Genomic DNA, 16,141 nt, shown 5'->3' on the forward strand with positions numbered 1-16,141 from the left:
ATAGTTAATTTTCGCAATGATCGGTAAAAGTGTAGGTAAAAAATAGAAATGAAACACGAAGACGTTTAGTAAAGCTTTAGCGCTTTCATTTCAAATCTTCAGAAGCTTTACATATATATATATATATATATATATATATATATATATATATAAACACATATTTCAGGTTGTCTGTAAATATGTGTATTTATCTAATCATTATTTACGATAGTATTCGAATCAACGTATGATTTACTATATGTATATATATAATAATAGTAAGCCCATCTCTGTTATGTTTCAATCCGGAAACTTGATTTCTCATACGTGTTATTAGAAATTACATAGATTCTTTTTATTTCAAATTGATGTAAACATGCTGCCGGTTCGACAAAAACGAGGAAGCAGAAAACCAACGAGGGAGCGGTGCCCAATCCCAGGTACAAAGGGAGCCGTCGGTTCCGCAGGGTGGAATAACCAGCGACGAAATACCGTCCAGTAATGCAGTCCAGCCCTCTGAGACAGGTACAAATACACTTCTGTCACAGGATTGGGGTTTTACCCCCATGCCAGTAAATTCAGTGCAATTTTCATTGGGGCATAACGTTAATGAAGTGACCAGACAGAAAATTGTAGAGGGAAAATATATAAACCTGGCTCTGTTGTTAAAAAAATGAAATATTGAAGACTCGGTTAGCGAGAGAATTTTTCTGATTGGGAATGATGGTCAGATGCATAGTAAGCTAAAGAATACTCTTAAATTTAAATCTACTGAAAAATGGACGGACGCTTTTCTCATTTATTTGAGTGTGTTCACATCTGTCCATACAAGTAAATACCAGGACATGCCCAAGTACATGCATGATGTACGTATGGGAACTGGTAGGTCCTCTGGGTGGAAAATATATGATGAGCAGTTTCGGCTCAAATTAGCAATGGATCCCACCAAATCATGGTCAGCCATAGACACATAATTGTGGGTTATGTATATGGTTGGGGGTCATAACATGGCACTTGCAGGAGTACAGGGGGTAAATAAGTGTTACATGTTTAACTTTCAGGGATTTTGTGGTAGGAAACATTGCACGTATGCTCACCTTTGTATTAAATGTAGCCCAGAGCATGCAATGACAAATTGCCCCCTTGCTGTCAATGTTAACAAACAAGCTCCTTCTTTCAGTCCTAAACAACCTTTACGACAGGGGCCCCAACAAGGGGGTCGACCAGCACACAAGATTCCGCAAAAGTACCCTCGATTTGCCGCACCCAGGCCTCTGGGAGCTCGGTTCAACTCCTATCAGGGTCTCTAATTTAGCACAGTATCTGCACCAATATCCAATCAGGCATGTGGCAAAGGAATTATTACATGGGTTTACTTATGGCTTTAAGTTGAATTATACATGTCCTCGAACTTTCACGTTTTCGGACAATTTGAGGTCAGCTAGTCAATTTAAAAATCAGTTACAGGAAAAAATCCTTAAAGAAGTTAAAGAGCGAAGGATAGTGGGCCCCTTTTTACAACCTCCTATGTCTAATATGCATATTTCACCTATAGGGCTTGTTTCAAAGTCAAGTGGTGGTTGGAGGATGATTACACATCTGTCGTACTCTCCATCAAATTGTGTTTTTAAAAAAGCACAGTGTCCGGTATAAAATATTAAAAGAAATGTAACGCCTGAGGATTATAAAATGAAAGCGCTTGTGTTGAAATTTTAACTTTGTGTACTGTTTATTCTATTTTTTTTAATATATATATATATATATATATATATATATATATATATATATATATATAATCCAACAACAATCTAGATTTATGATGCGAAATATGTGTTCCTATTTCTGAAATATGGAAAGCAACAATTCGCTTTGAAAACAAATACAGTTGTATTTATTTAAAGATGTCAATAAGTGGCGACATCAGCGATATTTTGAGGATTCTCGTCCTCAGGGTATTATTAATACAACACAACATTACATGTTCTGGTTTGTTTTGTTTGTTGCAGTGTTTGTTATTTTACGATGCGAAAATTACTTCCCTCATGTACAGAATTAAATGCAAAATTATCTGCAGTTTCGACTCAAAATAAAATGCCTGAAAATTGTTTCCATGTTAACTGAAAATTAAGTATAGCAAATTTGTACTCAATTTCCAGAAAATGCAAATGTAGGAATACTTCTAACACATTTATGATTAAGAGGGAGGGGGAGGAGGAGTTAGTTACAAGGAAAATAAATGACTATGTAACATGACTTACCTCTGCATACAACTCCATTTCCTTCAAATCCTATGTTGCATTTACATGTGTACGATCCGATTGTATTTGTACAAGTGGCGTATCCTGGTTTTTTGTCACACTTATCTGTTCGTCTTTTGCATTCATCAATGTCTTTAAAAGTATAAATTTGATACAATCATTTGTTTTTCCTTCTTGATACTTATCTAATTTGATACTTTATATTTCGATTTGACCTTTCACCTTACAAATCGGAATGATGTATTCAGAATTGAAATACCATGGTTTCATCTAACTGATGAGACCTATACTTTATGGATTTAAAAAAAGACTTTTTCATTACCAAATGAATCGAAGAATAACTTCACCATGGAAAATGTGTATCTATCACTTAAAAGGACTCACTAATGATTTTCGCCAAAAGTTTGTTTTTCACTTTTAATAATCAAAATCTACAGTCTAATATGTTTAAAAGGTCTCACAAAAATTAAGGTCATGCATTACCATAGACGCTCATTGTAGAAAGTCCATTATTTGTTTTGTAAACAAAACTTGCAGTATGTTATTGTTTACAAAGTTTTCAAAAGCAATGAATATCGATCTAAGTTTATTATATCTATCACATGTCAAGTATTCTTTAAGTAAAATGTGTCATCTAAAAGTTAGATTTGTGACTGTGTAACATTAGGATGCTTCAAAGTACAAAACCAACAATTCAATGCTTTATTTTCAAACATAAAAATAATCGAGTCTTTGTTTACATAACACAGAGGTAGGATAAAATACTGCTGTTATCCTTGCATTCAGAAGGTCCAAATTTTGGTGATCAACATTAAATGAGTTATATTTTTAAAATCTGACATCAAAATAAAAATAAATCCAAAAAGGTGAAGCAGTCCCTTTAATATCAACACAGGTAAACAAACATATACCGACAATTCACTCCTCCGTAGTAAAATGTTACACTGCAATTTTTCCACGCGAAATCGAAACGTTTCAAATAAAAAGGAATTAGATAGCATTAGAAATCGGTATGCTATATCTTTTGCAATTCCAAAAACTTTACGGGTATGACAGTGTATAATATAAACATTTGTCTATGCAAATGTAAGTTATGATTTATTGTGGAAAAGTTTAATGGGTATAATTTTCAAAGATTTTGAAATGTGGTATGTAAGAAATACTATTGTAACACTCACCAACACACTCTGTGCCTCTCAGTTCAAATCCTGTATTACATTTACACCTATAGGATCCTATAGTGTTGACACAATGAGAATGTCCTCTGCACGCGTGTATTCCCAGAGCGCATTCATCGATATCTGAAAATGACAATACCAATTCTTTACTATTAATCATTAAGATAGTACGGCACCCTTTTCTCAAATTACCTTATTTTGCTTCTTTATTATTTGGTGTCCATTCTGTCAAAAAGTATTTTCGTTTGCTGTTTCATTGTAAGGAGTAGATTTAACACCATATGAAGACAAATATCTCAGTAAATTGTGATACAATGGCGACATAACTGTACAATGATTACGTATATAGTGGAAATATCAATATTTTCATGTAACATGGCGTCAGGATATAATGCCCGCAATATCCAAGCGACACAAACACACATTAAGATATAGAGCCACAACAATGTGACGATACAGAAATTGTTGTATGATATATACAGTAATTCTACACATACCTATACATTTTTTCCCCTTGTACGCGCATCCTTTCTTACAAGAACACCAAAAGCGAACTGAATTGAACGGAGCTATATGATGTGGAACGAATGTATATCCGGTGCAATTCATTTGATAGACTCCTGCTCTATCCAGGGGTCCGTGTTTGCCATATTCCTAAATTTGTTTCGATATAGGAATTACGAGATTACTCCCTGTTTGTTTTCTTTTTTCTATATTTCATAGAAGAATCCATTTTGGGAAGTGTTTTTTTCTCTTTCAGATTTGAAGCTTTGTAGATTAACGAGATTTATAAAATTTATTTTCTTTTTCAGGATATATAGAACTTTCTTTTTTTCATGATGTATACAACTTAAGTCTTACCTCTACAATCCTTCCCATCTCCTGTGAATCCCTTATTACATCGACAGGTGCACGATCCCCAGGTGTTAGTGCAGGTGGCGTATTTAGAACAGGGATGCGTGTTTCTCAAACATTCGTTGATGTCTACATAATATTACATCATTGACTTATAACGATTATAATAGTAAAACCAGGATTTGTTTTTTACGTTAATCTCGTTTCATTTTTATGGAAACTTGTTTACGAATTTCATCTAGGAAAAACGTGTTTACGTATGACGCATTTTACCCCAAGAAAATGAAAAATTGAAATATCCATTCAAATTATTAGGAACTTGCGAAAAGAAACACACTAAAATTATAAATCTATAATAAGGATCTAATATTAATATCATAGACGTTTGTTATATACCTCTACAATCATTGTTGAACGGTTCGAACCCAGCGTTACACTGACAGCGAAAAGATCCGATTGTATTTTTACATGTTGTGTAAGTCTTGTTGCAGTTGTCTATACGTAGTTTGCACTCATCGATGTCTAGTCACAAATATCAAAACAACATTTAAGCAGAATTGATAATTGATATCATTAATAGCATGAACATAATTAGTATTTAGTTGATGGTGTGTATTTCTCATTTCAATAATTGGGTATATTGTTATATTTACTTCAAGAAAAAAGTACTCCTTTGTAGATATGAAAACCGACATTTGTTACATTGCGTTTCATATCACAGTGGTTATTATTATACTTTGAATTGCAACACAATTTGCAACATAACTGAGCAATGTACCAGTGCATACTGGAAATATGGATACTTTCATATGATAAAGTGATGGTGTGGGAATAACTCTTTTGTGGAAGTAATTAATACAAAATTAAGGTATTCAATGTAAAATGACCATATTTCATATCTAATAAATGGATGGTGGAATATTTGTAATCATGGTTTCAATTTGAAGGGTTCATCAAATAAAAATAATCCACCATAAGAATTTTCAAAATTTTGTTTACTGCTTGATATATTTCACCTAGAATTTAACATTGAAGTATATGGGAAAAGCATGTTTTATTACAATATTTTAAAAATAAATTCTATTTTCATAATTATCTCTTGGTAGAAAGTTACATACACTTTCTTTTTATGAAAATATGAAATAAAATTAATCATTGACCGCACAGTTTTAGAAAATGAGATTTTTCTTATTTTTACAAAGGGCAGACAACTTTTCCAAAAAGTCTTAAGTGCAAAAAGATCAGCTTCTAATCATTTACCAGTCATGTAAATTTCATCTGCTTCACTTTCATCATTATTTAACAATAAACTTTTATGTTGATCTAAATCCTTCAAATTTGTTCATTATCCTTTCATTATACATGGAATACCCTAATTAGAATTGAATTAAGCTTGTTTACTTTTAATCTAAAATCCTAGATAAATGTTTGAACATTTACTGTGCATTTCTTATTGGCATGTGTTTATGGTATTGATAAATAAAGGACTACATGCATACTTATCATTTATCTAAACACTTCCCATGGAAATATTTTTTTCGATCCTCTAATCATCGCAAAATTTGCGCAGATTTCCACATTTACAGCACCAGTAGAATTTATTTGTGCATACCTTTGCAATCTACTCCATTTCCTGCAAATCCTATATTACATTTGCATGTAAAAGAGCCTATGGTGTTGAAACATGTAGCCTCTGCGTCACAGTCGTGTGTTCCCCGCCTACATTTGTTTATGACTGTGCAAGAAGATAGGCGTTTATAGTGTATATAGTACAGCTTTTCTGAACGTACATATTCAAAATATATTTTATGAAAGATAAAACAAGAAAATTTGAAAATACCTCTACACATTTGTCCAGAACCCTCGAATCCGGTTATGCATGCACAGATGTATGAACCCACAGTATTTGTGCAATTGGCCTTCGCATGGCATTTGTGTGTACCCAAGAGACACTCGTTGACATCTGCAAGGGTGTTATTCCAAAGAAAGTTAAACTTTTTACACAAATTGGTCAAAATACGTGTGATTGGAGTCTTTGAATTTGTAGTTCTAATGATGAAGCAGTGTAACCAAAACGATTTAAAAACGTATTTGATTTTATAAGAACTACTGACCAACACAGCTTTTCTTGTCTGCTGCCAATGCATACCCTTTGGGACAAGTACATCGGAAGGATCCTGGGGTGTTTACACAGATGGCTAATTCTTTAGCACAATTGTGGGTGCCACGATAGCATTCATTTATATCTGGAGAAAAAATATTTGCAAAGCAACATTAAAATCCTACCAACAAAAGGTAAATAATATTGAGGTAAATAAATGACAGTGTTGCCACAATGCTTCCATTAAACGGCAATGACACAAACATTGTATGTAGTTGTATATAAACCTATATAACATTGGATATGACATTGTTACCAGCACAGTTTGTATGTAATTGTATATAGACCCATATAACATTGGATATGACATTGTTACCAACACAGTTTGTATGTAGTTGTATATAAACCTATATAACATTGGATATATCATTGTTACCAGCTCAGTTTGCATGTAGTTGTATATAAACCTATATAACATTGGATATGACATTGTTACCAGCACATTTTGGCGTTCCATTTCCTTCCCAGCCCTTATTGCAGGAACAAGTGTAACTTCCTACCGTATCTGTACATTTGGCTCGAACTTTGCTTCGGTCACAGCCATGCGTTCCCAGAGTACATTCATCAATATCTATCAATAGTTATCAGTAACATCAATATATTTATATCAATAGTTATCAGGTAACATCAATATCTACCAACAGTTATCAGGCAACATCAATATCTATCCTTTATCCATCAATAATTGTCAGGTAACAGTGATCAGAATTACCAAGAAGCTATGAATTTCAATCAATGAAAAAGTGAAGACAACATACGATACTGAAAGTCATGATAAAAGTGCACAGTAATTCAATGACAGTTAAAATCTTACACAAATTGGTCAGAATACGTTTGATTGTAATCTTTGAATTTGTGGTTCTAATGATGAAACAGCCTAACCAAAACTACTGACCAACACAGCTTTTCTTGTCTGCTGCCAATGCATAGCCTTTGGGAGTCGTCATAAATATACCCCGTACTCAAAGTGTCAGCTGTAATAACGGCGCCCATGAAAGTGTTTGTGTTTTGTTGTGCCACAATCAAAGATATCTAGACGAAAATTCCAGATTTGGAACCCAAAATGGCTGATTATTTTAACCAATACTTCATTTTCACATTAAGATATGGTCTTACAATCCCGTACACGTCATTTTGTAATTAGCATAGGTGAGACATCAATTGTGTTTACATGAGAGAGGTGTGTTTTAGATCAAAGGTTACCATTACTGGCTCAAATTGTGTCGACAACATACCTGGAACAAATTATGACTGTACTTAATACGCAAGTAAGTTTAACATACCTATAGAAACCGATGAAATACCAAGTCTGTTCAAAAAACACATTCCTCGCGTATGATGGAACTACGAACTCGTGCTGAACGTGTAGACCTGTACATAGACTCGTACGCAGTACGATAGTAAACGCTTGGTAACACAGGCTTTTTCCTCCTCTGTCTTTATAAACACAAATACACTCTCCGCTTCAATAATGCCGATAAAGCATCTCGCTGAAAGTTTGTAACTTGTCCAACTTAAACGTAGTCAAAATCTTGGCTTTGAAGGCATGTTTTTCTATGCTACCGAGGACTGGAAATAAGGGGCTTTTTCATTGGTTGAATATCGCAATGAGAAATGGTAAAGCGACCAATCGCATATAGAATCCGAGACACACCTTCCAGCGAAAATACTGGCCTTGTGACCCACGGTAGGTAATCGTAGAGCGACCGATCGTGGGTTTCCAACAATGAGTGCAAACCAGACAATGGAAAACAGATTCTTTAAAAATCATTCCAGTAACTATCAAACAATGCACTTCTTAGACTGTTTCATTGATGAATGTACAATGACAAACTTTTAGTTTAGCGACGAGGAGATGTTGGTTGTTTTATTTTAACCACGGTACAAATTATAAAGTTAAAGAGAATTTTAGGAACAGATATAAAGTTAGTCAGATATATAGGTACAGATATGTGCGTTTATATAGGTACATGTATATAAAGGACTTTAAGTACGGATATGTGCGTTTACATAGGTATATGAGTATATATAACTTAAAGTACAGATATATTCGTTTATATAGATATATATATAGGACTTTAGGTACAGATATATACATTCATATAGGTATATACAGGACTTTAGGTACGGATATATGCGTAGATTGGTATATATTTCTCTTACCTTCACAATTTTTACCGGGTGGTGATCCAATACTCTTGAAGCCCTTCAAACATTCACATGTGTACTCGTCTTCTTTGAAATTAGGAATACACCTGGCATACTTGTGACATCTATTATCGAGTGAGAGACATGGATTTTTCCCTTGAAAAAGGTAAAAGAATTTACATGTGTATATATGGCATGGCTAAAATGACAGCATTTATCAAACAAACGTAAAGAAAGATTTAATATACTTAATCTGAAAAGGTATACAATATAATTCCAGTTTTTTAAAATTGAATTTAAAAGCTTTGAAAATCAATATTCTATAATTTAAACAAAATCTATTGATTGTTACAATACATTACAATGCCTCTGTAAATACCATATAGTACTTTAGATATCAATTACAATGTACAGTATATGTCATTCAAAACATTTATGATGCTATATGTATGAGTACATACAGCAGTGAAAAATATGGATTTATAATGTAGTATTGCCAATTAACATAAACAGGGTATAAATGTAAACAATTAACTAAAAACATGGTAATGCGCCGACAAACTGTGCACCACTATACGCAACGCTCAAACTAGAAGCTATGCGTTACTGGCATGCTTTCAGATTAATGATATGCTTATCAGCAGGAGTTTACCCTAAAGTGACGACACTACTGATAAATTTTTATATTTTATATTACATAACATAACCTTTTCTGTCAATATTGTGCAAAGAATTGGATACAAATTCCAAGTACATAAACTCTTTCATGAGATATTGCAGTCTTGTAAGAAATACACAAAACTGTTTAATTCCCAGTCAAAATACAGTGTACTTTTTTCAAACAGTTCTTAAATCTGATCTTGTCCAATTTAAACGTAGTCAAAATTTTGGCTTCGATAGCATAGGACTTCCCCAAGTTAAGATACATCACTTTGCAAATGTCTTCAAGTCTGAGGGTACGAAGCCTTAAAATGTTCATTACATGATCCTAACATGATTTGAATATTTAGCTAAATAAATTCAAAATGAGGACACAGTGATCTACTTGTTGGTTGCGCCACACCTTCTATCAAACATGCTTCGAGTGACCAAATTCAATAGTCTTAAGCCTCACTGCGCACAAGATATGAAGCGAAAGTGTATAGCCATATATTTCCACAAGGAGGCAACATTCACCTATTTTGGGGTACCAACATGGTATTCCCTAAGGATGCAAAAGCTGGCCTGATGTTATAGTCCTAAGAATCACAGTGGGAGAGATATGACAGACAAGGAAATCTAACATGGGAGACAGATTACAGATTCCATACCATAATACCACAAATCAAAAGAACTGTCTCTCTACTATCTAGGATGTGGTTGGCAGACAGACACACACAGTGACCCTACTTGTTGTTATTCTTCGCAGATGACACAAAACGTTTTGAAAAATACGTTATATGTAATGATTTTAAGGAAAAATTGAGCTTGATAATTAATCAAGTAATAAACTACATTCATCCACCATGCAGTTGTGTTAAGTAGGGCCATAGAAATATGTCAGGAAAAATGCATTAATAAACAGATCAATTTGTGACAAATTCTGTAAACACAACCCTTTTATACAAAAATAATATGTATATATCATTAAGTGCATATTGACCTCCAATACATTCTTCACCAGACCGACAGTCTCTACATCAACTCTGTATCACGTGATCAAATATCAAGATAAAAACGTATCGTGTATGTATAAATCGTTGAATTGACACGATATCCAGATATCAATGCAAGTTGAAGTTAATATAACTTCAAAGCATATTAATTTCTTAATTTGAAAAGAGCTGAGAGCAAGTTTATTGTGACTTGTAACATGTCTAATTTTTGCATTGAATATGCAAGATGCAGCGATTTTTGCACATACGAATTTGAATCCAGCTTGAAAAACATATTTTCTGTTGAAGCCAGAACTTGTTCCCCTAACTTTCCTTTTGCACTGAAGTTCACATGTCACATAAATCAAACATCTTTCACTAAAAAATCTCGGGGTGTCGTGCCAATGATGAAATTTTTATGTACGGAAACCCTGTTTATGCAAATGAGTCCATTGTGAAAGTAACTATACGTGTAGATTAGGGGCGATATCAAGATCACAATATAATATGGATATAACTTTAGCATGTATGTTATATAAAGAAGAAATTGAAACTTTTTCAATATCAAAAAGAATTAATATAACCCATTTGACAAACTTTTACGCGATAGCAGTTTACCGTTTGACAGCGGTGGTAAATAACGAAACAATATTTTGACATTTCCAACCACAAAAGGACTGTAGATATGTACGTCATGACCTTCGTCATAATGTATTTTTCATTGTCACGTCGTACAATGTGCCAGTGCGGTCAAGTACATTTATGTACAGTACTGGTATTAAAAATTTTATGGGGAAAGCCTTAAAGGACATATCTCGTGTTTTCAAAGTATACAATATTACATGCATTTTGTCTTCTTTATGCTTATTGTAATTGATTCTAATAGTTCGTTCGCCGAAATTTTTCGATAATTAACCACAATACAGACTTAAATCTAAGCCCCGATTTAAAAAAGTCAAATTAATTAGGTAGGTAGTCACGTGGTACAGTGACGTCACACGCGCCCTTCGGATTGTGAAAGTACTACGAGATATTATTAAAAACTCAACTTTTAGGGGCCTAATTAATTTACCATGGGCAACATTTAAATCGATGTTGATAAATTGTCCGAGTTTTATATGTGTTCGCCACCAGTGCACACATATAACGATGTAAATACCCAAATATAGCGAGTAAAGCGTGTATGAAATCGGCAAAATTGTGAGTAAATAATGTTTATATGGGTCGCTGTCTACAAACTGTTTGGGGATGTTATTCCTTTATACATCTGTAATTGGCGCTGTTTTTCTAAAATAAGCAGTGCAATCATTATTTATTTTTGGATTAGACAAATTATGATACGTTAAATTGTTGACAACTAGGCCCTATGCCAAGCTATTGTCACGCGTGCATTTCGGAAAGAAAGAAAAAGACAACACACACACAAATCAATAAAAATATTCAAATTTAAAGTGGTAATCACATTATTTTATTTTGATAAAGCAATCTTATTACTATTTTTGAATTGTGATCTGCACGTCTTTAGGAAGTACGAAGTGGGAGCACATCGTTATAGCCTACTGACGCACTCAAGATGCTACGAGTTCAATAAAGAAATAATTTTATAATTCAATTTAAAGTTAGGAAATCCAATATTCTATTATTTGTATAATTTAAAGTTCAATTATTTTGTATCTTTATTTTTTGTTGTTGTAAATCTACCAGTTGGTAGAAGTTACATTGTATCGTCGATATATGTTGTTACAAGGTGAAGGTCAGTTGATCCGAGTGTGTATTGAATTTGAAGAGCAAAACAGAATGTATGCTATAGGCCTACCAGTGCTTATAGCTTCGATATATCCATTTTCTCGCAGTTTATCAGGGTCTCTGTCCAAGCGATGTTTGAAAAGGTGACTGGGTGTGTTTTTTAAGGTAAAGTTCTTCCTCCAACAAAAAAATTATCCACGTCTTTTTTCTCGTACCTTCCTTCGAAAAATTGAAAAATACTCAGTCTAAATCCTTTCTACCGACAACTAGTACACCTGAGCACGACACAAAACATCTTAATGCATTATTATTTACAAGCCGTTAACGTGACAATTGGTTTTTTGTCGATTAAATCTAATCTGTTTATGAAATGGCTAATAGATGTTTTCAAACCCGAGGGCGCATATGACGTCACCCAAAATGGCGCGTAAACTAGCGAAAGAAAATATGCATATCGCAAGATTTGAATTTCATCGCTTTCAAACTCGAAAACTACGCAAAATATTTCATTTAAAACACATTTAAAGTAGTTTTAGGCATAAAAAGAGTTAATTTTGCTGAAAAAATGAAAAAGTTTAGAAACATGCGTTGTGTCCTTTAACTCAACCTCGCGTTATCAGACAAAGTAATGAAGTCCAATCAGAAACAAGATAATATTATATTTCTTCCGCTACTCAAAGATAGAAGATGATCTGACATCACATTTGAAAACCAATGAGAGTATTCTACTGATTTCAAATGACCAACATCTTATATATGTAAAGTTTGATGTATATCAGAGAAAGCATTACTAGTAAAGCTAGTTGACTGTCTACAAACAATTAGGGGACTTTCTTCCGATTGTGGGTTTAGAAAAGTGAAAAACAAATGTTCCTGGTTTTAAAACAGTTATAAGAACCTGTAACATAATGTTTTGCAAAGGAGTATGTGACTGTGACCTTAAACTTAATCTCAGGGCTTCATTTTTCGTATGATTTTTCAAGAACGCAAACATTAGAAAAAATATGAAAGACCTTATTCTTTGATCTAAAATACAAGGTCAAAGTGAGAACCAGTAGTAATGAAGAGGCCCATGGGCCACATCGCTCACCCGAGAGGCAGGACCTAGCAATAAACAAGTTTGAGCAAAACTATCATTATAGAAGGAGCTTGGTTGAGAAAAAAACTTTTCAAAGCTAACGATTAAAAATTCATTAATTATGAAACTTAGTTATTAAACTTGACTGCAAATTCATCACTTGTCATATGCCCTTGTAGACGGACATGGCCTTTCATATCAACAAATTTCATCTGAGGATGCTTTGTGCCAAGTTTGGTTCCCCATGCATTCAAATGTAAAACTCCGATCCCCTATTGTGGTCCAACGCTAACCCTAGCGGCCAACTTGAATCTCCACTTTATCAGAAAACTTTCATGTAAATTTCAGCTTTTCTGACCCAGTGGTTCTTGAGAAGATTTGTAAATTATCCCAATCTATTGTTGCATTTTTGTGATTATCTCCCCTTTGAAGAGACATGGTCGTTCATTTGAATATACTTGAATCATCTTAACCTAAGGATGATTTGTATCAGGTTGGAATGAAATTGGCCCAGTGGTTCTTGAGAAGATTTTCTTATCTATCAGGATGTAAAACTTTAATCCCCTAATGTGACCCCACCCTACCCTCGGAGGCCATGATCTAAACAAAGTTGAATCTACACTATATAAGGAAGCTCTCACTCAAATATCCACTCCTATGACCGGGGGTTCTTGAGAGTAAGATTTCTAAAAAAAAAAATAAGATTATCCCATTATAATAGCATGTAAAATTTGATTCCCCTATTCTTTCCCACCTTAACCCCAGGGTCGTGATTTTAACAAACTCCTCTATGTCAGAAACCTTTCACGTAAATTTCAGCTTTCGTGGTACATGGGGTTCTTGAGAAGATTTTAAAATGACACCATCATACTTTTGCATTTTTGTAATTATCTCCCCTTTGGTCCTTCATTTCAATAAACATGAATCTTCCCTACCCAAGGATGCGTTGTACCATGTTTGGGTAAGATTGGTCGAGAGGTTCTGGATAAAATGAAAATGCGAAAAGTTTACGATGACGCCGACGACAGACAAAAAAAATCTTTCGATCAGAAAAGCCCTCTTGATCCGTCGGCCCAGATGAGTTAAGAACTTGAACGGACCATTTGTCATTGTATTGAATATATTCCAGCAAAGAAATTGGTATAAAGAATTAAATGGGATGATAACTGGATAACAAGGATGTATAAAGTTCAACGTAACATCCATTGCATTTCAAAAGAGCTTAATACACCCTCATTTTAGTGATAACCTTGACCTTTCACCTTAACCTTTAAAGTTGTTTTAAAGATCAAAGGTGGTGGGGTTTAATGTAAGTGGCCCCAATGTCTCTAGACAATGGTTTAAAAAATGACGGCTTAAGCAAAGACACAGGAGAATTTCAGGGATAGTGAGTAGGTTTAAGATCCTTTATACTATGTTCGCACTATCACGATTTGAAATAAAGGTTGTAATCGTGGAATAATGGTAATAATTTTATCAACTCTTACCTAATCTTTGCATCAGTCGTGACAATCGTGTTGATCGTAGAAAATGTTTCGACTGTCAAAAATTATTTCAACGATCAACACAATTAATTTTCAGTCGTTAAAATCGCATCAGATCGGATTGCACCATAACAAAGCACAACATATCGCATCTAATCGTACTCCCAAATCGTTATGATCCCGGTCAGTCTTTTACAGCGTAGACTCCACGTTTTGTTACGATACTTTGCGATGCCCCATGATATCCCACGATAGTTACAATATAAGCATACAGTAATGCTGCAAATGCCACGTTGTCATAACCTCAACTTCCGCCATTCTCAGAGGTTGTGGGTTGTATTGTTTACTTTCTAGATGTTACAAAATGAAGTAAATCGTCAGTCGGGCTGTATGCGTTACGTTGTCAAATCGTAGCTCAAACAGTGATCATCTTCAATTAAGTGATCATTTACAATTCATGAAAGACATCGCGATCACAATCGTATCCTAACGCATCGGTTCGTGATTAACGTATCGTAACGCATACGAACTATCTGCACGTACTTGATCGTCCCGAATCGGCAAACCGGATCGTGATGATCGAATGAGATCGAAATCCAATGGTAAACTTGATCGCGACAATCTTATCAGAACGTATCTGATCGTATCTGAATGGTGTTCAGATCATGCCACTTGATATTTATCTATAGTGACCTTTCCGTATCAAAGCGCAACAATTCGTACAAACACTTTAGAACTTGCATCACCTCGTATCAAAACCTGAAATTCCAAAAACTTCCGCCATCGGATACAAATGGTCAATCGTGGCGTTTGTAAGGAATCACACGACAGTGGGAACCAAGCAATGTATCTTTTTGAATGATCTCTCATTGATAACATTATTATGAGATTAAATAGGAGAGGTTTCATTTCTCTATGCATTACGCATTAGTAAGAGCAACAATAACAAGTTTTAAAGACAAGTTGTAACTCAGTGAAGGTTCAAAGTTCATATATGAAATGTGATATACTGAAATCATTTAGATGGTCTTATGCATGCCAATAACATATCAATCAAGACAGGCTACTAACAAACAAGTTGATAGTGCAGGGGTTTCAACAGTTTCTTTTAGTCAGCATTTCACAAATTTTATGGTCATTATAATAATCCAGTTTGCCCATACAACCCATCATTGAGTCAAATGTTGTCGGAAGTTTTTCATACAGATTATTAGACCGTTCTTTACACACTGATTTTGACTACGAATTACTCCATTTATGTGATCAAGATGGGCTCCGGGCGGGTGTGACTGGTTAACAGGGAATTTTTACTTTTCCTAGGCACCTGATCCCACCTCTGGTATGTCCAGGTGCCGTGTTTTCCTAACTTTCTATTTTGTATCCCTTAAAGTAACTATTTGGAATTGTAACGGGGATTGTTACAGATCTTCCCTAATCATTTCTAAAAGTGGTGTCATTGAGCTTCTGCACAACCAATCATAATACTGTCTCAGTTGTTGTAGTATGAACCTGTGATGTCGAAATCATTTCATTTTTCTTATTCACAAGAGAGTCACCGTTATCATTATGTTAGGCAATTAAATTTGAAAGCATGTGCTTGCACGTGTGTGAAAAAGATTT

The 16,141-nt window shown here is 34.3% G+C and overlaps 1 protein-coding gene across 1 annotated transcript in view; it reads right to left on the minus strand.

The window, feature by feature from the left end:
* Positions 1-16,141, minus strand: part of LOC130047256 (IgGFc-binding protein-like) — a 72,097-nt gene that overhangs the window by 10,346 nt on the left and 45,610 nt on the right. Inside the window, exons 2-3 of the mRNA XM_056141881.1 lie at positions 3,416-3,538; positions 2,238-2,369 (exon numbers count right to left, since the gene is read on the minus strand). Of these exons, the coding sequence (XP_055997856.1) occupies positions 2,238-2,369; positions 3,416-3,538 (255 nt within the window). The remainder of the gene's footprint in view (positions 1-2,237; positions 2,370-3,415; positions 3,539-16,141) is intronic.

This window comes from Ostrea edulis, chromosome 6, assembly GCF_947568905.1.
Source record: "Ostrea edulis chromosome 6, xbOstEdul1.1, whole genome shotgun sequence".
Taxonomy (NCBI): Eukaryota; Metazoa; Mollusca; class Bivalvia; order Ostreida; family Ostreidae; genus Ostrea; species Ostrea edulis.